Source organism: Syngnathoides biaculeatus, chromosome 19 (assembly GCF_019802595.1).
Source record: "Syngnathoides biaculeatus isolate LvHL_M chromosome 19, ASM1980259v1, whole genome shotgun sequence".
Taxonomy (NCBI): domain Eukaryota; kingdom Metazoa; phylum Chordata; class Actinopteri; order Syngnathiformes; family Syngnathidae; genus Syngnathoides; species Syngnathoides biaculeatus.
Genome location: NC_084658.1, coordinates 15,363,366 through 15,388,615, shown reverse-complemented (window position 1 = coordinate 15,388,615; position 25,250 = coordinate 15,363,366). Strand labels below are relative to the sequence as shown.

At 44.3% G+C, this 25,250-nt stretch overlaps 1 protein-coding gene across 4 annotated transcripts in view; it reads left to right on the top strand.

Annotated features, from left to right (window-relative positions):
• LOC133492482 (protein disulfide-isomerase TMX3-like) overlaps positions 1 to 24,885 on the top strand; it is a 46,244-nt gene extending 21,359 nt beyond the window's left edge. For 2 of the 4 annotated variants that reach the window (XM_061804720.1, XM_061804723.1), the window contains exon 16: positions 2,258 to 3,824. In XM_061804720.1, coding sequence (XP_061660704.1) covers positions 2,258 to 2,542 — 285 coding nt within the window. In that variant the 3' untranslated portion in view covers positions 2,543 to 3,824. The other 2 variants (XM_061804721.1, XM_061804722.1) reach the window with 2 other exon arrangements.
• Positions 24,886 to 25,250: the final 365 nt, after the last annotated feature.

The window sequence follows — 25,250 nt, the reverse complement described above, 5'->3', positions numbered from 1 at the left end:
CCCTTATTATTTCACGTGTTTAAAAGCTCTTTGAATGCACTGCGGCCTTTTGTTTTCCTCGTAACTGGCACAAATGTGCTGATGCGTTCAGCGTAGCCAATTGCCAACTTCTGCAGAGAGCATCAGCCTGCAGCCGTAACAATACGTAAAAAATGTAAATCAAATGGCGTGTTAGCATTAAGCCTTGATTATCTGTACTTTTTTTAATGGTCTTTAAGTACCTCGGTAAATGCCAGCACCAGCACTATCCCCATTAAACACCTAATGACGCGTCACGTATTTGTAAAGGTTGCTGGTATTGTTACTTTCTCGCGTGGCATTGGAGCAAAGAGTCTCCGGAATGCCGCATCGACCGCGTCGTCCTCGCCGCGCATCTCAATACAAAGCAGGCGCGAGGGCGAGCGGTGACACAAGTAGAACAAATGCGCCCCGGTGTGTGCACTTTCCCTCCGGGAAACAAATGACGTTTGCAGGGCGGGAATATGCAAGGCAAGCAGTAAACAGGCTGAGGTAGGGGAGAAGGAGGACACGGAGATGATGGAGGAGACGGTGGGGGCTTTTTCCTCGGGGTCTGTGCTTCTTTCGGGACTAATAGTGTTTATTCTGCCACGGCCGTGAGCGGACTGCGAGAACATCTGGCGCAGCCGCACTTCCGAGCTCATAAGAGCTGCTCCGGGCGAGAGGAGGAAAAAAAAAAAAAAAAAAAAGGCGATACAACGACCGAAATTGTGATGTCACCCAAAACGCTGGAAAGCACTGAGACATTTTGGGAGGATTTTAATGAATCTCTCCTTCACTGCTGCAGATAAGCAACTTGCCGATGATTTATGTTTATTGAATGCAGAAAGAACAGTAAAACACACGTCCCGACGCTCACGCGCATACTTGCCGCCATCACGCCCGCCTCTTAACGTCACATGCTTGAACACGGACACGTGCAGTATTTTACATAAGTGTGTGCATGTTATATATTTTTACAATATTTTTAAAAACGTTTGAGTTTTAAGTTTAAATGCATTTCAACCATTTGGGAGGGGAAAAGTGGGAAAACTATTAAATACGGTTTCTCTCTTGCGGATTGCGGATTTTCACCCATTGTGGGTGGGTCTGGAACATGCCCGTCACAGTAAAAAAGGCTTCACTTGAAATGTTCTTTTTTTTTTTTTTTTTTTTCCGAAGCACTTAAATGTAATGGGATAATTTCCCACAGCACGCCTGACAGAGAAAAGCGGAACGTCGCACCTGTTGATCTCTCACGGCGGTCCAATGCGCCGCAACACACAGCTCGGCAATCGCAGCGCGAGCGTAGCGTCGCCTTCGCCGTCACATCTGGCAGTCGGGGTCTGTTGCTCTGCTCGGTGGAGGGAGCGAGCATATGTCGCTCTTGTCAGCCGGGCCGGGATTTCAGATTTCTTTCCTTCCCTTCTCGCATGTTCCACATTAGGGCCCGCTAACTTATTAGCCGCGGGGTGCTCTTAAAGAAGAATTGGATAAACGCTCTCACGCTTACTAGTGCTGCTCCTTGGGAGTTTGCTGAGGATGCGGTCTCCCGCCAAAGGGCTGCAGACTTGGTTCTCCTTGATGGGCTTAGGTCTTTTTTTTTTTCCCCACAGAAACTGTAATAGCCAGAGAAAATGAATTCTCTCAAGGCACCAGCCGTGCAAGGATGTGGTTATCGACGCATCATTCCCCATCAATTTCCACGAGTTTGTAATGTGGCTTTAATCACTTTAATTGCAGTGCAGTTATTACTTGAACATTTTCAATACTACAGAACACGTCGTTCCTTTTTTTTTATGGTTTACGTCTTCCAATGCAGCAGCAAACTCGTTTTTCGTATGTTAAATTTGCCAGCTGGGGATACTCGTCTCTATCCACTCGACTTTCCTCCAGTATGCATTCCCCGTTTTTTACTCAACATATCTGCAGCCAGTTTCGGTAGCCGACCAGCTGATGTGAGACTCATTTTGCCCATCTGGCCATAATAAGGCCCACTCGCTGATTTGCCACAGAGCCTTTAATCAAAGACTCGTTGCATAAACGCTGTGATTCTTCTTCCGCAACCCGTTTAGGCAGCAGCCTCAATTGTGTCCTCCGCACTGAAAGCCTTTATTAAGCTTTCACGTTCTCGAGACGCCGCATCATCTCTTTCTTAACGAGAACACTGGCACGATGAATGTAACTCTGTCCTCTGTTACCCCGCCTCCCCACCCAACCGACCCTGCCCGTCCGTCCTTTTCCTTTCCCACCCGCCCAGTCGGTGTTCCGCAGCTCGCCCGTCTTGGGCTGCTTCCTGTTCGGCCTGCCGCTGGGCGTAATCAGCCTCATGTGTTACGGCATCTGCACGGCCGAGGCGGATGACGGCTCGGACGACTTCGACCCGGTCAAGCGGGACGGCCTGGCTGACGACGAGGAGGAGGATGATGATGAAGAGGATGAAGAAGAGGAAGAAGAGAGAGAGGAGGAGGAGGATCGACGGTTGGAGGGCCCTGAGGACGATTTAGGGGAAGAGAAGGATCCGGAAGGGAAGAAAATGGATTAACGCAGGGCTGTATGATGGGTTGGGTGGATGGATGGATGTGACATGGAACTCAGACGCATCAATGACGCACCTGGTTTTGCTGATCTTTGCTTTTCCATCTCACTCGTCCACTTGGAAGCCCGTCTTACCACAGACTCTCCGACCACATTTCGGTGTCTTTATTTAAGATGTCCCCCCCCACCGCCGGAGCGTGAAAACGGGACCCCAGACGTAGGCGTGACGTGCGACCCCCGTTAACTAGTTTTTATTCAATGCTCGAACAATCCGACCCCCCCCCCCCCCCACCCTACTCCCGCTTAGCTTCCAGTAGAACACAAGCCAGGGTGAACTTTGCCTTCATGGAAAAAATGTTCACCGCCCATCCGAATCCTTGAACAGAAGTGCCCAAGACGGAAACGCTGCCATGAGTTGCTAAATTTACAGATTTCAGTTTTGTTTTGTCATTCTTGCTCAGAGAGTTTTTAGTTACGGAGCGCGACATGTGTATAATGCGTACTCGCACCATGAACAAAAACATTGGGACAAGCGCCAGTTGGCAGATATAGACGTGCATCCCATGTAGATGTCGTTGTTGCGAACTTTGGCTCGTCCAATCAGAAAGTGACTCAAATCAACACACGCTGGGCAAATGTCTACGGAAACACTTTTCCCCCCAGACTTGTCCGCATCCGCATGCGGTGTGCACGACGAAATTACTCAGGACAAAAGTATTCGGATGACCTTCAATCGACTGCCGTGGAAGGCTGTCACAAAATGTATCACAGCTCAAATCAAAGGGATGTGCGAAAGGGACAAAAAGTGACATTTTTATGTCCGTGCACTTGTACGCACGTCATGTGTCCCAAAGACTTTTGTCCAGCGAGTGTGTTAGCGAAAAGCATGGCCCGTCAATTTTTTTTGTTTTTTCAAACTATAAATACAAAAAACATGCGCAAGATTAAGAGATACGTGCTTTTTATTAAACATTTTGAAGCCTTTTGAAGAGACTAGCTGTTTTTTTTCTTCGGTGTCCCGTGATTCTTTAATACTTACTGAAAAAATACTCTCGGCATTCAGAGTTTACGTTTTTAAAAACTTCCTCTTCGTGTAAGATGAGCACAACGATCAGTTGGAAAAAGGTCTTTCCCCTACTGTGACCTTATCAAAGTTCATTTTGAATGTTTTTGCGGCGTAAAGGTGAGATGGGGTGGTTTGGGGGGGGATAAATCTGTGCCCTTGCTTTGCCTTCTGTTTTTTGTAGTTAACTTCATATTGGACTGAAATAAAGAATTCCTCTTTTTCTTGTGGACTGACAACGTCTTTTATTCCCCACCACGGATACGTCCAGCTATCCCAATTCTATATTTTTATGCAGATGAAAGTGGTGATTACTTCACATGAATGTGAAAGTCTAGTATTTCTTCGTCGTCCACTGAATTCCCCTTGAGGACTTGTATATACTTGTAATAAGTACAGCTCAATTATCAACCTCACTATATTCATTTCATACTTTTAACTTAGATGAACGCTAAATAAAACTGAAAGTGAATAAATTAATGTCCCTGTCTGATCAAATTTGCGGACTTTGGGTATTTGTGCTCCAACTGGTTCCAAATCTCCTGAGATCAGCCGTGGCCTTTTGTATTGTATCTATTCTTAAAGTCTGAATAATACATACCCGAAATTATTGTTGGGAGCTAAACATGAAGACAAAAAAAAGACAGATTTTGTTGTCATTGCAATAAACAATTTGTTGCAAAATTAATTGCAATAATTTTGACGTTCTTTTGCAAAAAGTTAAGTTTCAGTTTGATGTTGGAGTAGCAGCGGGGGGTTTGTTTTCCACTGATGCGACTCAGCGGGTAACCTTTATTCTTTTCTCACTTTATCTTGATGTCTTTGTCATGTTGTTAATATTCAAATGTTGTATTCGGTGGTAGTGAAGCCATATTTTTGATTTCTTGCTTGTTTCCTTGTCTTTGCGCAACTTTTATAGAAGAAAATATGTGCCACCAGCATTTGAATTTGAAATGCCACAGAAAACAGGATTTGAATTTGAAATGTAACGTGATCAAATTTTTTTAATAGTTCTATTTCAGTGTAACTTTTCAATGTTAATTTTCAACCGGGTACAATTTGCTGTCTGAAATACAGAACCTGTGCCACCAGGCAGGGTTACTTCAGGTCAGAACCATATAGCCAGCCAATTGGCCTATTAATAGATGAACCTTAAAGTTAAAAGTTAAGAAAAACCAACACAAAGTTCAACAGTAGACTCTTCAAAGAACACTTTTCCAGCCAGTAAATGCAGTCAAAGGTATTTGCGTCGCTGTATGATGTTGATGTTAGTTAAAAATAGTCATTTGATGAAAACTCCATCATAATTTGTGCAGTCTAGTGCTGGTGCCTTGTTACAGTTTTTTTTTTTTTTTTTTAGCAAGTGGTAGCTCGTAGTTTTTAAGGTGAAGGTGCTTTTGAACCCGAGTCCTCAGAACTGTGAGGCAGATGGGTCGAGCGGTAATCCATGATGATGGCATAAAAATCATCTGTTGCAGGTCACGGAAATGCCGGCAGTCAGCCAGCCGGGAATTACGATGTGCCATATTTTTGTACGAGCTAACGCTCCCCGAGAAACCACGTCAAGAGTCTGACCGCTTTTAACCCCCCAAAAGGGGATATGGATGGAAAAAAGGCTAAATCACCGTGAGCAGTTGAGTGCTACACTTAAAGAAGTAAGCGGGATTTATTCAAGTTAAAAGCTTTTACGCTTGCTAGTTTTTTTTTTTTTTTTTTTTCCAGGGTTGTGGCCCTGACACCATTTGCTTATATCACACAGATTGCCGGCCACTTCCTCAAGTATAAATAAGCTATGAGCCGTCGCATTGCCCTTTAGCAAATATGGCTCCTGGTCGGCTTTACTTTCTTCGCAGCGTGGATCAGCCCCAAAACGGGAATGTTAGCGAGTAGCTTCACCAGCCTTTTCTAGTCAGAGCGAGTCAGTCTTTACTGTAGCTGATTGCAAGTATTAATTACCATCACTAGCTGTAGCTGGCTCGTGCGAACTGATTGTAGCTATCTCGCTTACATCAGCCACAGAAAGAATACATCTTTTAACAATCGATAAACCAAAGCAAGAAATTAGCCGTCATCCATTGTAGCCAAAAGAAGTCTTGAACGGTTTTTGCTCGCCAGTGCCTCGCGCTAACTTATGGTTGTTTTCTTCAGTAGCGGTATGAAAAGAATTATGCATTTATCAGCTGTATCGAGCAGCCACTATTTGGATAGTGCACGAAGCACCCGCAGCTGCTCGAAGAATTTTAATTCCTAGACAGTAGTTCACGCCAAGCAGCGCTAGTTAGCAGACTATATGACCGCATTTTATTACTTTATTTATTTTTCAAAACGGCTTTGGTAGCTAACAAGTGCGGTTAGCCAACAAGAAGCAGCACGTGTTCAATTCTCGCTGCTGGCCAACAGCCTGGACAAACTCATGCTGGTATCAGCGTATCGTGGCTGCGTAAGGAGCTGTCAGTTGGTAGCAATGTTTATCGCTAACGACTACCAACAAAAGCCAGGCACGAGATTTTAACAACTAAAGCTGTTGGCAGCCACTAGCCAGTAGCTCACACCAACTGACGGTAGCATACGAGCTAGGAAAACATGCTGTCATTCATCATTTTTACTATTAATCGCTGTACATCAGTATTTTTATCTTGATAGCAGGTTTTCGGGAGATGGAAGCTTTTGCTCTTAAGATAGAATCTTTGCTGTGTGTCAAATTTTATGGCTGAGTTTTGGGTTTAGCTGCTGTCGCTCGAGAGCTAGTGCTGTTCCCCGTGACTTACTATATGGTATTTATTGTACGATTAAAAAAAGTTTACAAGCTAACTGTGAAGCGTTCTCGCCGAAAGCTTTATAATTGTCTTTCCCGGATGCTGTCACCTCAGTAGCCCATCTGTAATGATAAAATCTTTGCAATTAGCCGAGGCTAATTATCTGCTTTATGTATACTAAAAAAAAATGAATTAATCTCTCAAGATACACGCTTGTTGCTAATGGGTGCATTTAAAATCAGCAATAACGAGGCTTTGCGGGCCTGTTGTTTGTAGGGAGCCACGGTAACGATCCCTTCTGGGCTTTGTGATAACATGAACCTTATCGCTTGTCACCAAGCAAAAAGCTCTTTGTTTGTCTTCGTGTTCCCAATAGACAAGACTGGCGGCTCTGACGACTGCTTGTTATTCTAGCGAAGCCACGTTGCCTTGAATTGAGGGAACAATAATCCCTTATTTGCGATGAGTAGAGAAAAAAAATGGACTGAATTTTTTTTGTTTTGGTGAAAAATGGTTTGCAGTAATGAATCGTGTTTTAGGGTTAAGCATTTTCGCATTCACACTTTAATAGGAATACCACGAAACGTGTACCTAAGTGAACTAAACTGCTCGTAACAATAAACGTGACGGTTCAGGTCCAAAGAGGTAAGTGGTCACGGGGGGGCAAAAGTTGACAAGTATAATGGTTTGGATATTATTGAACACTTCATAATTTAAACAAACTGAGAGAGATTGATTGATTCTACAGAGAAGCGAGAGTCAGGGGTGACAGATGTGGGATATTATTTACACTTTTTAATGGAACCAAACAGCACTGTACCAAAACGGCAAATGGAAACAGGGCTAAAGGGGAACAAAAAAAAAAAATGGACATTTTGGATATTCCGGGGCTCTTCTCAATGGAAATGCACGGAAATTAATGGGAACTAGAAGAGTGACTAGAAACGGCTCTAAAGGATGCCAAAAAATGGGATCATTTGGATACTGGGGAACACTTTTCAATTGAACCACATTCAATCAAAAAAGGGCTTATGGAGTGACAAAAAGTCTATTTTGAGACGGTGTAAACAGGAAAAATAAAAAGAATATCCAACCCAAGCGCTAAGTAGAAACAGGCCTATAGGGTTAGAAAAGGAGTGACGTTCAGGGTCAGTTATTTTTGAGGCACTAGAATCGCAATGCGATAAAATGCATGCATACTGAATCGAAGCAGTAAGTGGAAAGATTCTTTGGTACTCTTTACAACGGAAACGCAATCAAATAGACAGCGTCCCTGTGATAGCTCTCCTAAACATTTTTTTTTTCCCCCCTCCCTGACAAATGTCAAGCGCTCTTCCCTCCCAATATGTTGCGCTCCTTCGAATTCCAAGATTCAGACGTCAGCGTTGCTCCGAGAGATAAACGCGACAGCTTCTCCAGTGCCTGCGCCGCCGTAGCCGAGCGCCATTTGTTGTCTTGGCGTACAGGCCGTCCGATCGCCCCCGTACGCCACGCTGCGTCCAGATCCCAAAATCCTTTCACGGGATTGTCGCCGCGGTATAGCTACTGAGTCGCCGGCACCAAACCCGTCACAAGCACAAATGCTGCATTAACATGAGGGACTAGTTTGTGTGTCAGCGTTGCGTTGTGTCACCTCTACAGGAACGCTATTTAGCGCGGCCTCATCACTCGCCAGACCAAAATTAATCTATGAGCTGTGAAATCGCTCGCGATGCGTAATAATGAGCTCTCGCACGTCTCGCCCCGGCGTTTTGCTCGCGTGGTGAGAATTGCCAAGTTGTAAAAGCAAGGCCAGGGCGCACTGAACTCCCTCGTCCTTTTCTTTTAGGTGCACTTACCGATGGAAATACAACCAAGCGTGTACTGCACTAAAACTGAATCGAAGCGTTAGGCGGAAATTGGACTCAAGGGTGACAGAAAGTGAGACAGTTCCGCTTGGGACACTTTTGCGATGTAAAAACAAGACGGCGAGTACCACAGCTAACCTAACTGAATCGAAGCGCTAAAGGAGAATCAGCCCCAAGTGATTTATGAAAAGTAGGAATTTTCAATTCAGATATTTTAGGACACTTAACCAGTTGGAAAACTTGACCAGGTGTGTACTGTACCGAACTGAGTCATAGCAGCAGGGGGACACGGCTAAAAGATAACAACTCGCGGGATTCTATAACTGGAAACGGAGCCAAATTACGGACAACGTTGGGACAGTTTGGGTCAAAAATATTGGATGAAGGATCCTTCTGGCTGCATAATTTAGAATCCTTCCAAACAACGTGGCTGAAACTAATTGAACTGAATGAAAGCGCTAAATGGAAGCAATTCAACAGGGTCAATTGTTTTTTTTTTTGCTTTGTGATACTTACCAATGGAACTGTGACATTATCCAGACGGAACCAGTTCACCTTCACAATAAATCATCCCTTGTAATAAATTGCTTTATGATTACTGGCGGCAGTTTTCCTCTCCCCCCTTGGAACCCTTTCCTGCATTCTTCTTGGCGTCTCGTTCATTCCAGGAATGCATCTGCACAAGCCCGATTGCTAACCTCATCCCTCGACCGGTTTTATTTCCGCGACCCGTGCGGCGTTTTCGCCGGCGACGTGCTGACACGCGTCACTCGGCCGATGTCAAACGGAATGAACGCGCCGGCCGCCGCCTCCCAAATGTGAGTTTTCATTGCCTATTTTCTGCTCCCGCTGCAGAGAATACAAGCAATGAATAAAACATTTTTCAATAAGCATATATATGGATTTAAATATCTTTTCAATGAATATGCCTCAAATGGTTCTTGAGATTCTCCCCCCCTTTTACCCTCCGTAATCACTGGCTGTTATCGCCTTATAACCATCTGGGCTGAATTTGACAGCATCTATTCCTTAGAGGTAGCGCAAGGATAGACAAATTGCTCTGACGCGAACCAGGAGGAAGCCGCTGACCCTCAAGTTTGGAATTTTGAGCGCTCCAAATGCTCTTGACAGCTTCGATCATCCAAGAAGAGAAGCGCTTGTGAGCTTTTTCCGCCCCGTTTACGTGGGCGCAGGAACACCGGTGGCTTTGTGCCACATGACCACAGTTGGGCGCCATGATTTTTTCATGAACCCACTGACCACCGCTACCTCCCTCGTGACTCCCAGCTGCTGTAAAAATAAGTTGTGGGGGGGAGGGTAGAGTAATGCAGTAATGTGCAAACAGATTGTCACCTCATTTGAGACGTTTCCGCGCGGTGTCAGTTTTCCCCCTGATGGGGGAAGACACTTGAAAGGGGAGATGTGAAGCGATTCACCAGAGACAACCCGCGGGGGAGGGCGCGTAGCCTCCAGCTAGCTGAGCCCCTGCCGCGAGAGGCGGGCGGGAGAGATGGAAATCGGGATTTGCACACGACCAGATGTTAAAGTTAAAAAAGAATGCCTCACGTCTTAAACATTTGACATGAGAATTTGCTTGGCTAGCCCAAATGCAAAGCTGGCTTTTTGCATATCCTCCAAGGCGCAATTCAACTGACACCATTACTGATATTCGGATATGCGACATGGAAGTGTAAATGGGGAGCAGTGTATTATCAGAATCCAGCTGAACCCAAAAGTGAGTAAAAGGCTGATTTGTATCAAGACTGCAGCGTGAAATTTGGATTAAATAGCAAAGAAAAGCAAGCCAGCCCCCCCAAAAATGCTCACTTTAAAATTTGTGGTTCAAGTAAACCAATTCCAGTCTTTCAGATATGTGACATGGCACTGCAAAGACGATGTACACAAGACAATTTGGCTGTTTTTGTCTCCGAATTTGACGCTTCTTGACCAAGAACGAGAAACGCCAATTCAATCGACAGTTTGATGAAGAAGCGGAACAAAGAACAACCGTAAATAAAACAAATGTTGTACCTGATGTCGTTGCCTGTTTTCTTTTTTTAATCTTTGTGTGTGTGTGAGTAACGGCCGCAAGGGGGCACTCGAGCGAAAAAGGTAAGAGTGAGACCGGTGGAATATATGTGCCGAGGGAGTGACTTTTACCGGCCCTGTTAGCACTGTCTGGCGTGTCTCAGTGATATTTACCGGTAAGTTTTATTTTACCTGCCCCTGTTAGCGCTAGCGCGGTGCTAGCCTTAGCGCTACCTTTAGTGTGGCGCTGGTATTAGCACTAGCGTTAAACTCATTCTGTGGACCGTCTTTCTTTGTAAATATCTCGCCTTTCCATGTGGGCACTTGCGGCTTTTACACAGCTGCGGCGCATGTACCAAATGGTATTTCCTTTACAAAGGCTTGTAACCGGCTAGGTGCGCTCTGTAGGCCGAGAATTACGGTATACGACCTGCTAGAAACATGGATCCATCAGATATAGAAGATATTCTTTCGATATGTATGTTTTTGCTTATCGCTGTTTAACTATTGGGTTAATATCATACTCTACTGTGTAAATATCGACCTAAAGATTGTCTCCTCAACACGTCAATGCGTGACGGAAAAAAAAAAATCGTGCGCAGGTTTTTCTCTCGCCTCTGTGCCATTGCTAGGCTTTGACTCGTGTTTTTGATGTTTTTTTTTTTTTTTTTAATTGTTCCCCCTTCCCCGGGTGCTGACCGATCAATGGGAAGCCTGCTTTGTGCGAGTCTTGGTGGGCCTCCCCCGTGGAGGCTGCGTAGGTCACACCAAAGCCCCCCGCCGAAAGGTCAAAGCAATGATAGGAATCAATAGCACGGGAAATGTCAAGTAACATGGCCGCCAGCAGACACCTGCGAGGCTACAAACGCAGCGGTGCCCTGCCGAGCCCACACCTCTTTTCAATCTTTTTGTACGTGTACCAGTAAAGTGACAATCAAAGGCTTTCTATTCTTATAAGGCACACACCCCAACACGAAGGTCTTATTTCAAAGTACCGCTGTCGTTGAGTATTTTTTTGAAATCACGTGTTTCGTTCTGTTAACCCATCATCTGAATAATTCCACAACATTCTGGTATTGTTAATCTTTATTTGCTTGGGGTTGGGGGTGGGGGTACTTGGCAAGTCAATGAGGTGATTAATTACCAAACGGCCTCATAATAATCCTTTTAAAATGAAAAGTGTGAGGGGAATAATCCCGGTAGATGAGCTTTAATATTAAACCAGTCTTTGCTCTTTATTGCAGTTTAAACATCATGAATTTAGTCTAATACAGTATTGTCATTTTGGTAGCTATGTAGCTCGACACATACAGTAAGGGTAACAAGCGCAAGAAGGTTGTTCAATAGCATAGCTCTAAAGCTACCCTGATAAGTAGTATTACATCTAGTAACTACAAGGAAAATTATAGATGAAACGACCAGTTATCCTGTCTAAACAGAAATGGGTCACATAGATATAAAGGTAGATGGATAACCAAGGTCACTACTAAAGTTAGTAACTACAGGCAAAACTGAGTACTAGTAAAAATGGCCAAACAAACGAATTACCTCTCAGATAGATGGATAGACAGATGGCTAGAGCCTTACCAGCCAAATAGGCTAGGTAAGTCGGCTAATAGGCTGACTGGTAATAAAATAGTTCAAGACACTAACTAGTTAGCGTCTTAAAACTGAAGAACTTTGGAGTTAAATTGGTAGATTAATTTACTTGATGAGCTACCTACTTTGAATTGGCACAAAGCATATACATAGCAAAATACTAGCTAGAGAACTAGTTAGCCTCTCCTAATTTCAAAACGTAACTACTTTGCATAAATAGATAGCTGGAGACATGGATAAGAATCGTTAAAGATCTTGACTCACTACGTTTCCTGAATATGTGATTTGTATTCATACTAATACAGATTTATCACTTTATTATTACGGATAATCTCTGTCATCTGTGACGCAGCTGTACAAGTGTACCTAAAAAGTGTCCAGTGATGTTCGGTGCAGTGTAGACTCTGGGCGCCTTCTCTGTGGCTCAGGTGTTGTTGCGCGAGCAATAATGAATGATTACGGCCACATCGACAACCTGCTGCCGCCCGGGACGCCACTCAGGAACCCCGGCGCCGCTCGCTTGGATTGATCGCCAGGACCAGGCCTCCCCACACTCATTAGCCGCATTACTTGCCACACTAGTGGAGTGTGTCCGCGGTATGTTTTTTTTTTTTTTTTTTTTTTTTTTCCTTTCCCCGAGGCCAAGGAGCAACCCCCGGCGGATTAGTGGGATGCGCGGCCTGAGAAGTCTGTTTAACAGTCTTGTGGCCGTCTGGTTACGTGCGGTGGAAATGAGATGGTCTGTCGCAGAAATACGAATAACCAAAGTGCGGTTGTTTTCTCTGATAGAATTAGAGAATTCACCTCCTCAAATTTATTCCGTTATACTAAACTCCTCTCTAGTTCTACTTTTGAAGACTGCAAGGTCGATCTTATAAATCCTCTTCCTCTCCCAAGTGTTTAATTTTCATATGTTGATTCCTGAGACCTGCCAGATTGGTGAGCACTGCAGCTTCACAGTTGGGTTCAATTGACCTGCGGGGGTTTTCGAAGTATTCTTCAGGTTTCCTCGCAACAGGAAAACAGGTTCTCGTCAGATGGCTTGACCAAGATACCGAGGGTGCGGAGTTGGTCCCCAGCCGGAGGTTGAAGGGTTGGTGCTCCCACTGGTCTTCAGGGATAAGTAAACTGCGCACAACAAATGTTGCTGTATATTGACGGGATTTTTCTTGGGTGCTCTAGGGACTAAGCTACTGACCGTCCGGAGTCAGTCCTGAGCTCCTCACGGGTGCGTTAGAGGCAAAGCCACATCTTCAGTTAAACCAGACAATATTAGAACTATGTTCGCTTGTGTCGGTGAAAGACCTTGCGCACAGATGAGAAGCCACGGTACAAGCTAATTAAAAGACGCTAAAAGTACAGCGATTCCGTTGAGTAGGAAATTAAAGAGGTTCTTCATGCACTTTGCTTTCAAGTAGTGTAATGATTGTTGTTTGATCACAACAGGAGCGCGGTCGACTTTATTGAAATTAGGTGATGTACACGCAGTCCTGTCTGCCAAACAACACATTCTAACAATTTAATAGATGATTAAATATGATCTAAACATGCTACTGTTGAGGTATGTCGATCATAAAATGTGCTCTAGCAGAGTAGTTTGAAGGCCAATTTATTACTGTTTAATATTTTGTTAGTTATATATTTACTTAACGTTTTTCATTTTCCCCGTGCTTTGGTGTCACGCTTTTATTCTGAGCACGCAAATGGCAACCGCATCCCGAATCACGTCAAGTCGGAGAAAACGTTGCAGCGACGTCCCGCTCGTAGACGGCGTACTTGAGGGAAAAATTCTTCAGGACGACTGCGGAGCCCTCGTGTCGTTTGCGTCTCAGGTGTTGGCGCATGTGATTACAATCTGTCAGTAACGTCGCGATCAGTGCTAAAAAAGTAGCTCCATCCATCTCATCCCCAGAGATGTGCCGGCGCGTCCTCAGAAGCGCTACGGGTAATTTTGCAGCGCCACTTGATCCTGCTGGGTTTTTCCCTCAACAAACGTCTGACATTTCCACACTCAACGTTGCACTTTGTACTTTTGTCAAAGAAGTACCTTTTGACTTTCACAAAAACTTTTGTCTGAGGGCACCTGAAAGGATTGACATGCGGAAGAAGGCGACCTCCAAAAATAGCCTACTTATTTTGGTACCCGGCGTTCAGAGCTTGTGATCCGGGTCTCCTTCATGTTTCCCTCCACGGTTAGCATGAAACGCGCCTCGGCCTCGTCTCTGAGAGCAAACGTATCTGAATGTCAATCTGACAAATGTTGCAACGTCTTGTTTTGAAGGATGAATGTAGCGGTCGGCGCTGTGGCGTCAGCTTCCTGTTAAAACAGCTTCCCTTCCTTTTTGAGGTGCAAATTCGACAGTCAAACGCCAAGCGGTAGCTCTGAATCCACTTTGGGACCGTTTCGCTTTACAGCACTTTAGCAAAGTTTCATGAGCTCTTCCTTGACCCATGTCTCACCTCTCCAAGAAGGATATTGGTTGCAGTTTCCTAGAATCCCAACCAGTAAAGATCCTTTATTGTCACTTGTAAACATTGTCAAAGAACAGCTCTCTTAAAGTAGGATCTAAGGACCTCCTCTAACGAGTAAATTGCATAGTAAACAATTTTTTTTTTCAAGTCCAAAAGCTAAGCAAAGAAGAAGTAACTGGTTTAGTCAGATCTCAGTTTTTTGTGTTCTTTTTTGATTTGGCACATCCCTCTGTATGCACTTTTTGCTAACTATATAGCTGTGGCTCACGGACCCCAGTTTGAGAACAGGTTACCTGACGGTCATTTGAGTCCAGGATCTCCTCCTTTCCCCGCCACTACGCAAAGCTCCCAAGTAATGGTTGTAACTTTTAACCAATTCTGTTTCGCAGCTACACAATTCTTTGCTTCTCACGGTTCTGTCTGTGGCGAAGTAAGAACTTTAAGGTCAGGTAAAGTTTAGTTTTTAATCGTGCTTAAGTTTGAAGAAATGTGACTGTTTCTTGCCTCCTCAAGGGCCTTTTCAGCCGTGAGACATTTATTTTATTTTATTTTTTTCTTGTCGAACCTGGTTGACCTTTTCACGAGTGAACTCCCCCCCCCGCACACTGAAATGCTGATTATAAGGAGGCGGGCCTGTTAACGCAAGCCAATCCGAGGCATCCGCAATGCATCTCGTCGTCGAGAATGAGATTCTGCCGCAGGGCGCCGAGACTAAGAATAGCGCCAAGTCATTCAACTTATGAAATGTATACTTTTACGCTGAGATTTTTAATGCGGGGAGAACGCTGAGTAGGTGGTGTTTTCGGGATTCCAGGGTCATAGCTAATTTTTCTTTTCCATGTAAGACACATATTGAAGTAGTTCACACTAAGCGTGTGTGGGTGGACATCTTTAAGTTTGTTGGCCCGAGCCATGATTGCAGTAATAAGCACGTTGTTAAGGCTAAAGGTGGCTCACCAGTGTGGGTTCCAAAAAAAAAAAAAAAAAATAAGAGCCGCTCTGGGGAATTAGAAGCAGATTTTCCCAAGACAAAGTACAGTCGTTTGTTTATAACCGTACCTCCTTCCCACCGGGTATTATCCGATTTCTTCTTGATCACGACGCACCCCAGAGGACATCTTCAACTTCAATGCGGGTTGTGTTCCAGAACTTTATCTCCTTATTTTTTTCAGAAAACCTCAGATGTGCTTTTATATGATTGAATCTTTGCCTGATCCGAATGCGTTTTCATTCCAGTGGTTCAAGGGTCACACGGTTTCTCGACTTGACCTCTCGCCCAAGCGCAACGTTTTGTGGGATTGGGGCTGAAATAATCCCTGTGGTTTTTGAATAAGGAAGATGCGTTGAGAGAAATTTGAAGGCTTCAAATTGGTCGGTGGAACTAAAACGACTTCCCGCGTCCTCATACTCGCACTGTAAATAGCTTCCAACGTCAAAGGTTCAGTCGGACGGATTTAGACCGGAGCTGTGGTGACGACACGGGAAGGGAGCAGGATAAACTTCATTCCCAACAAAATGGATTTGATGAAAGCATCCAGCTTCTCGGGTTGGAGTTTTGGTCCATTTTAAGTGTTTTCCCAGCTCTCCTACGCGCTGGTCAAATCCTCCGTGAACAACCGCGATATTGCGGTTTCGGGTTGGCACCCCCACTGAATTGCTGATTTTCAAGCCCTCTTTTTTTTTATGGGTGGTACAGTGTCCACACAAGCCAAACTTTTAATAAGATTAAATGTTTTTAAAGTATGTGGGAAGGGGTTACTGTATATGAACTAACTTTTTTTTTATTTTTTTTTAATCTGGTCTTTCAGATTTTACCTATCGTGGGTGGTTCTGAAATGTAAAAAGGGGTCCACTGTATATTCAAAGCCGTACCGGCTGCCTGCTTTCACATTGAAAGCACGCAAAGCTCGGCTGTAAATGCGAAGCTCACATAATCTCTCGCATAAAGAGGGGCGAGTTTCTCCCGGCACAACGCGTGACAGCTACCCTCTCTTCGCGTCTGGCCTTCCTTTGTCCGGGTGTCGCGGCGACAGTAGCAATTTCCTGGATAGCTGATGTCAGGCGCCAAATCCCCCCCCCAACTCCCTCTGCGCTTTCATCCCCAGCGACAATCATTTCCCTCCGTCGCATTGTGCGGGACGCCGCCAGGTAGCAAGTCATCCGCCTGATTGGTGTCTGGCGTCATTAAGAACTCGCGTGTCTGCATGCCAGACATTTTGGAGCTGGAAAATGAAAGGCCTTATCGCACTTGACAACGTCCTTTGGTCTGAGACTACCCACAAAATAGACACTTGGATTTTTTTCCCCCAAAAACTGCATGTCAAAGTTGACTGTGACACATGGCAACTGGGATTTGTTAAAATTTATATATATTTTTTCTTAGCGAGTCTTAACGTATGTTGGACTGAGTTTCGGAAGAATAAAACAAACAACCTGCAAAAAGAAAACATTTTAAATAAGAAAACTAAATGCAGCGGCAAAATGATTCTTTTTGTATAATTGCAGGTGGAGTAAAGATTGATCGATTTTCTTAAATGCGACAATCATTGCACAGCTTATCGTAATAACAATAACTAGCAGCGTGTTAGATAACAAGCTTCAGGCAAAGATAATTGGCATTATCACAAATTAATTTTGGATCACACTACAATCTGGCGGCACGGTCGCTCAGCTGGAAAGCGTTGGCCTCACAGTTCTGAGGACCCGGGTTCAATCCCAGACCCGTGTGTGTAGAGTTTGCATGTTCTCCCCGTGCCTCCGGGGCTTTTCTCCGGGCACTCCAATTTCCTTGACACATCCCAAAAACATGCACCATTAATTGGTCACGTTAAATTGCCCCTAGGTGTGATTGTCAGCGCGGCTGTTTGTCTCTATGTGCCCTGCGATTGGCTGGCGACCAGTTCGGGGTGTATGCCGCCTCCTGCCCGTTGACAGCTGGGATTGGCTCCGGCACTCTCCGCAACCCTCGTGAGGACAAGCGGCTAAGAAAATGGATGCACTACAATCTTAAGAGGAATTGCAGTGTGGGCATTGTTATGAAATTGTAAAGGAGGCTTGGCGTAGGTCCGTCTTCATCTGGGCGGAGGGTTTTAGTGCATTCCAGGAGCAGGATACTTCCTTTTACATAGTAGCTATACTGCGAGAGAGCACTAATGACAATGTCCGCTCTCTTACTCAGCATTTGATCCATCATTTCTTTATTTTTATGACAGGCTTCCTTTCCCCATTAATGGAATGCCTCTCTAAAATGTCCAAGGTCAGGACATTTTCGACTTTTTATCCGGTGTCAGGGCTTCGAAAATGCCACCCAACAAGAAACTGCAGCCCGAATATCTGACTGTAATATTGGCAGTCGCTCTCTATTAAAGTTATCGAGGCAATTTGGAGCGGCGAAGGGTGATTAATGGAGCTCGTCGTTGGCCAGAAACGCTTGTTGGCTTTGGAAAGAGCCATTTTTGCTCATTAGGCGCACGCGTTCATCACGGGTGGGTGTCAAACTTTGTCAGAATGTAACGCGCTCTACACCAACACACCCTCGGGTTGTGTTCAAAAGTGTGTTGCGTATGCGGGTGTTTTTAATCTGGTGCTGAGGCCGTTTGCCCTCACGTTTACTCATCGGGGCCTTGAAATCCTCCCGCTATATTGCCGGTTAAATTGATCCAAGGAAAAAAAAAAACCATTTCTTTTTGAATGCAAAGAAAAATTTGCATACCACTTTTCAGCAGGCTTATTTTTCTTTTGTATTTATGTTCTTTCCTCTGTAATTACAAATGTAGCATTGATCTATGAAATAAACAAATCATGACTCGTCAAAAATGTATCCTTGTTTGTCGTTTTAGATACCCAAAAGAATCGAAGGTGACAGACGTACAACAACGTCCACTGTACGGGACATTGAAATCCATCCAAATCCAAATCATGTTTTTTTTTTTTTTTTATTAGGAACAAGTTATGAAATATGAAGCGAACGGAAAAAGTGGGTTATCTGTGGTTAGGAACTCCCATTTGGTGCTATTCGCCATCCAAAGGTTGTATAAAATGAAATGTTATGTAGATTCGGGTATTTTTATTTCCCGGGGGATAAAGCCAGAATCCCATTTCGGTACTTATTCCGGGTTTAACGACTGTTTGGTTTGCATTTGGGACAAGCAACAGGCGGTGCGTACGATCTCGGTGATAATTAGCATTTTCCATCCCTTGCGATCAAAGTCGCTGTCGGAGGGCACGAAAAGATGATCCGAGCTATTAACATGTGGTGTTTTGAGAGAGTTTTGTTTGTTTTCAACCTCTCCGGTCTGCTGGCAAAACAGTCGGGGCCGACAATCGTGAATATGAGCTGTGTTCGGTATTTACATTGGCAAATCCTTATGTGTTTGGTCACCGCTAAGTCAGCTTGAGCCACAGACTCTGTAACTGTGACATGATATGAACGATAGCCAATCAGGGACCTGAAGAGTTTGCAATCGCAACGTGGTTACCAGACAACTTGCTAGCCAAACTTCTTCGATTTCCTCTTCTGCTGCTTCCTACTGTGTTCTTCTTCTTTGTATTTTCCGTCACTCAGATTGTCCTGTTTTGCCATACTGCCCTCTCACAGGTCAGTGATGTACTCCAACAAACATGATTTTGTATTTGGTGTCCGGTGCTGGTCATCAGGAGCGCACCTTTACCTGCACATTTCTATTTCTGTGGCTCATTCAGTTTTCATGAGCATTTCTTGTTTCCAGGAGTGCGAGTTGGGAAGCCTTGTGTCAAGGTGCGCCCCGCTGCAGTTTAACTCGTCCGGGTGATTGCACATCACGCTGTCAAGCTGCCGTGCCTCTCAGTGCCCGGAATAATCCGGGTTGTTAGCGTCCATCAACGTGTTAGCGTTTGTACCATGCTTACTTTTTTAGCCGTCAAGGCATAATGCCGTTTCAAATGAGCTTGACGTCCTGCTAGGAATATGTTGCTAGCAGTGTTGTCCACCATCCAGAGGCTGAGCTAAACAGTTTATCTAGTAGAGTTAATCCTCGCGATGTCGTGATTCATCATTCACACCCAGGCTGGATGTGGTATTTTTAAGTCATGGTTTTCTTATGGGCTTTACATTTTACAGTACACGGGCTAGTCAGAATTTAGAGCAACGCTGATTTAAATAGAGCATAAATAGTAGCAAGGAGACAAGGCACTAAATTGCAGGAAATGTCGTCGTTCCCACAGAGCGGAGAGAATATAAGCTCGAGTATTGTTGTACGGTTTACAGTATATGCACCGCCGTTGTGTTTGTTTTCAAGTGGCATTTTTTTAAGGGTTATAATTACTTTAACATTACACCAATTTACATTAGCCCGTCAAAGGCATTTTATTGGCGTTAAGCTAGCGGACTTTCAAACCGATGAAATGAAGCTTTTGGGCTGAACATTGTCTTTAAATCTGTCTTTTTTAAAAAAAAACTTTGCTAGTAAACTTCAAGTGGGAGTGACAAACTGCTCGAAGCAGACATCCTTAGCCTCTTATTGCTCACTCTTACCTGTGAGAACAGTTGCGAAAGAACACTTTCACTGTTGTGTTTGAATAATTAAACTAGCTGGAAAGAAATGTTTTACAAATGACCTCAATGTTGTGGATTTTCAACTACTGCAGGCAGGTCTGTAATGTATCCCTGACAATAAATTGGGGTTCATTGTACGTTTTTTTTTTTTCCTTACTTATAAATTGGATGGTAGTTCAACAATTACGCGTGCACCAAATCTCTTCCGAAGCCCTCCCGTACATATTATTACATCAGTCACGTCTACGTCGTTGAGCATTTTTAATATGAATGGCGCTCCGAGTTCATTGTGTCCGTTGCGGCGTGACTCTTTCACTGACAATCTCTCTTCTACGCTGAAATAACTGCATTATCGACACGGTGAACGGGAGAGGGTGGCGGTAATAACGAGGCAACCGTTTCTACCATTATTGCCATGGCAACGTAAGCTGTTTTATTATTGCGCTCGGGGTGCTGCTCTCGTTAGGAGGACAGGGGCTCAGACCCATTGTGTTGCCTGGAAAACTGAGAAAAAAGGTGGGTACAAAGAGCGCGAGAGCCCGCGGGAGAGAGAGCAGAAGAAGAGATGCGGCAAGGCTCGCCAAATAAACTCAATCCAGCACTGAAACAACAGCTTTGGGCTGTTTTCAAAGCGGGGGGTGGGGGGTGTTAAGTGGGCCAATTGTAGTCCCGACGTGATATCGCAGCTTTGAGGAGATTCACCTGGAGAAGGTTTGTTTTTGAAGTACCCGCAGAGAGAGGCCATCGGGCAGGTCCTCGCTGGCGCGGCTGTCAGGTGGAGAGGAAGCTGGATTTCGCAAGATTTGGCGAGTGTTGCTGGAAGAGCGGAGGCTCATCCCGTTCCGGAACATCGAGATTCAAGGATCGGAGAGCCCTAAATTTAGCTCCATTTTCCCAAGAACTACAAAACAAGTATAGTATAATTCTAATAAAGATGATGGGGAATTGGCGTGCAGCATATTCCTCTATCTCTCTTGACCATCAAGGTTGAACTTTTGTGACCAAACTTGTCCTTATTTTTCTTCTTTTCGGTCATCGATTCTCTGCTTCGAAGAACCTTTACAGAGTGTAAACTCAAGTCGTATAAACTGTTTCAGGATACAAAGAACGTGGCCAGAAAGTCGCTCTTTGGAACACAAGCCACAGGCAGATTTTAATTTTTAATGAAACAAGTTCACAGATCCCATCTTGGCACAACGAGTAGCTAATATATACATAACTCATAATGTTATTGAATGGAACACATACAAGTAAAGAGGAACGCTTAGCTTGATTTTTCTAAAATGAGAGCACTTTAGTTAAAAAATACCATTGCATCAAAATTCTACCTTGCCAATGTGAGAAATGTGCCAGTGTGGTTTTCCCCTTTTATATTTGTGCGTTTGGTGCTTGTCCTGTCCCAAAAAATAACCACGGCTCTCCTTGTCTACTTTTTTTTTTAAAACCCCCCCCCCCCCCCAACTTCAACAACAACAGTGTAGTACGTAAAGCTGATGCGTTCAAATTTTGGCTTGAGCTAAAAAGCCTAAATCTCGTAGCGCGCCACCAAACAAAAAGCTCACAAAAGTAGCGATGACGTCGTAAATGAGATTTTTGGGAGCGTTTTACCAATCCCCGGCTATCTTTTTCTCGAATCTCCCGGCCGGCCTCCACAAATCTCTTTTGTGAGTGGCCGTGCTGCTAGACAATGATTCAATTTAAATTGCACAATAGCGGGCCTTTTCCGGTCCATTGACGTCTCGGCTCGGGAAGTCCCCCCGCGGCGACCGGGAGAACGCTCGGCGAGTCGACGCGAGAAGCGACGTGGGCGCGATCGATCCGCACCGCGGGAGAGTCGGCTCGCTCGCACAGATGACGCCGGAAGCTACGTGACTCGATTGATTGGAGTCGACCCCGAACGGCTGTTTAAACGGGCGATCGCGTTAGGGACGTCACCACCTTTAAAAAAAAAAAAAAATGTGGAAAAATCAAGTCTGACATCAAAATAAATCATGTAAAAATAGGGGAGGGGGCTGAAATAATTGCACTGAAAGGATTTGCACATAAATGTTGAAAAATAAATGTATTAAAACAAAAAATTACAATAAGCACAGCTGAACTGTGCTTAAAAACTGGGAAAAGAGGAAAAGGTTTACGCCACAGTAGCATGAAGTTTGAATATTAAAAAAAAAAAAATGACAAACGGTGATTCTATTCAAATGTGTCGCGCATAAAAGTTGAGTAAATCAGAGCCACCTTTCACCCCCAGGGAGAACGTCGAGATTGATGCGTCAGCCCCCCCCGCCCCGACTCCCTCGCGTCGTAAATTAAAATCCAATTACGCCGGCGCCCAACAGCACATTAACATGAAATTTGCAAGCCACCGTTATACAACTCGGGGTGATGAACGACGCCCACCGCCGGCGCTCATCTGTCGCCGCCGAGAATGCCGAAACCATCCAGCGCGACAAATAGAATCGCCATTAAAGATGAATTCGGCGGAGGACACGTGTGATTTTGCTTTACTTTCCCAAGAACGACTATCCGTTTTTTTTTTTTTTTAATAACTGCGATCTTTTCGGTTTCGGGGGACGCAGGAAAGCCCGGCGGTAACAAATATGACACAAAGCGGCTAAAGCCTTATGCAAAGGGCAGCTTCAATGGGAAACAAACTATGGCGACAAGTGGATCACTAAAAAATATTTGATAACTATACTTTGTCTTCTTGTTAGGAAAGAACCATCCAACCATTTTAACAGTCTGCGTTGTTATGCTATTAAAAAAAAACAAAACACCAAATGCAATTTTGTTGCGTGTGGGGAAATTTCCGTGTATTGTACCCCCGCAAAAATCTGTTGTACAGTTTTTTTTTTTTCAATCGTATCCTTTCGGGAAACTTTGGACTCACCGAGGATCGTTTGGTTATTGCGAGACGTCAGCTGCTGACGTATTGAATAGAAATGATTACAAACGGACTCCACCGTAGCCTGCAAATGTTTTATGTCTCTTTGTTTTTTTTTTTTTTTGTCCTTGTTCTCCAATATTTCCACGGACGTCATTATGACGTTGCTAGATGCAGTCTGTTGTTTTCCCCAGTTTGTTGATTCATTTTTTTTTTTTTTTTTTTTTTGTAATTGTGATTAATGGATGTGGCGGGCGCATTTATTTTGGAGTCGACGTGGCGCAAAATAACCTCAGACGAACTTAATGTGAACTGAAGAACGCGTTTGTGTCTCAGCTGTAAAAGTGAAGTGAAATGAGACGTACGTGGACAAAAGCGATGCACGTCGCCGTCAGAGCGCGACGGCCGGCGTCCGTTTAACGGCGGGTCGCGGCGCTCGAGTGCCATTTTCCTCAACCCTGTGGAAAAAAAGTATCAAACATCTCAAAGGAAACTTTTCACGCCGTGAAGCAGATGTTTTTTTTTGCCGGTGATATTTTGCAAAAAGTCCAATTACTGAAGGGTAATGAGCTTTCCGCATAATGCGTATGTATATTTGCTTGAATGATGCCATTGTGAAGCTTCCCACCGCTGCAGCCTACACGGGCATCAATATTCATGAGGTCTTCTTGTTTCCTGGCCTCAAGTCCTCTTGTCGTGCGGCCTTTATCTATTCATACCACACATACGTTTCTATCTAACAGCGTTTGCATGAAATAACAATTCTGTATAATGTCATGTTTGATTTTGAGCACATTTAATTTGTATTGTTACAGGATGCATAAATCGCTGCACTTCCATGAATCAATTGCCTTCAGGGGGACTGGGCATGCCCCAAAACTCCTCACATTTGGGGCGGGCGGAAATGTACGTATTGTAGGGGTCCCGGTCATGAAAAAGTCTCAAGGAAGCTTTTATGGTTAACTTTAAGGCCGCTTGGCTTTTGTTTCTCAGTTCCTAGATTATTCCAGGCGAGCTTTTCCAGTTGACTTTACTCCGCCGCAGTAGTTTTTCCCTAAATGTTACTTCTGCCGGCGCGTCGCGTGGGTGTGAAGTGCGGCTTTAGTGACAGCTGCTGCGGGCTGACAGAACATCAACAATCTCTTCAGCATTTGGTCCACTCGTCTGCTACCTTGATTTTTTTTGTCCCCCCTCCCCTTCCCAGGAGATGCGTCGGGTATCAGGAACAGTGAGTTCCGTGAAACGGAGCACTTTAATTACCGTCCTCTCAAATGTTTTGCAGCAGATGATAGCAATTAACGCTGCTCTGTTGAATCCACAGTGGGCTTGCGTTCCGCAGACACGTCGCAATTTGGTGTTTGCCCACACGCTTTTGCTTGTGAACTTCCGACTTAGCGGGCGGACAGCGTTAGCGCCGCAAGTAATCCCCGAAAGACGTCCTTAAGGAGGCGGTGATAAATGCTTGGAAATGTGCATGTAAATTGCTTGTATTGAAATTTAACGCAAGTTGAGCAGCATGTGGCTCACTAACCGAGGTTGAACTCACCGGTTCAAGTCAACAATTGTACGTTTGCGTAAACTTGGGGCCTCCGTGTTTACTAAAACCGCAACGACAGCGTCCGTTCTAGCAGGGGGAAAAAAAAAAAAAGTTTAACTCTTAACCGAAATCATCTTGCCCGAAGAAAAAGCCATTTAATTGCTCTTACAGCCTCCCCCTATTACATTTTTTTTTTTGATAGGATTAATAGAATGTCAAGATTTAAACAGCTTATGACACTTTTTTTTTTTTTTTTTTTTTTTTTTTACCTTCAATTCTGGTGTTTGTCCCATGCCCACCTTGGGTACCCAAAGGAGACGGTCAAAAGAAAATCTAACCATTATGTTGTCTACATGTGTTGCTGCACCGTTTGTTGCTATTCGTAACCCGTCTATGGCATTTACCGTTATGTGTTAGCAGGAAGCTAAATGGGCTTGTCTAAAGCAATGCTATGCGGTCGTTTTAAATCCATGCATAATTCTCTTCCATGTTTATTTTGACAGCGAACTTCAACAGTGAGCGGCAATAACCGTGTTGCAGACGCTTTTTGAAGAAAATTTTGCAACCCGTCAAGCTGCTGTTTGTTGTGAAGTGCTTTGAGTTCACCGCCAGCACAGAGCGAGTACTGCGTTTGGTGAGTTTGCTCTGTAGTCGCGCCTTAATCTTCTTATAAATGCAATTCTCTTAACATTTCTGTCCTCACCGTTGTGCTCGTCTTTATGACTTCTTGTCAGTCAAATGGAAAGACACACAGAACAGTTGGGAAGATGCAAGGAAAATGGAAACAGGAAATCAAGAAAAGTAGACCAGAATACTTCAAGTAGTTCCGTGCAAAATGGCAGCAATGACGACAATTATGTGTAGGGAAAGTACGTGATACACAACCACACAAAGTGTTTTGTATTTTGTAAAATGTCTCTTTTTTTTTTTTTTTTTTTTTTATGGGTCGTAAATGATTTTTTTGGTTTTACTCCAGAATGGGGAAATTAGCAGAAAATG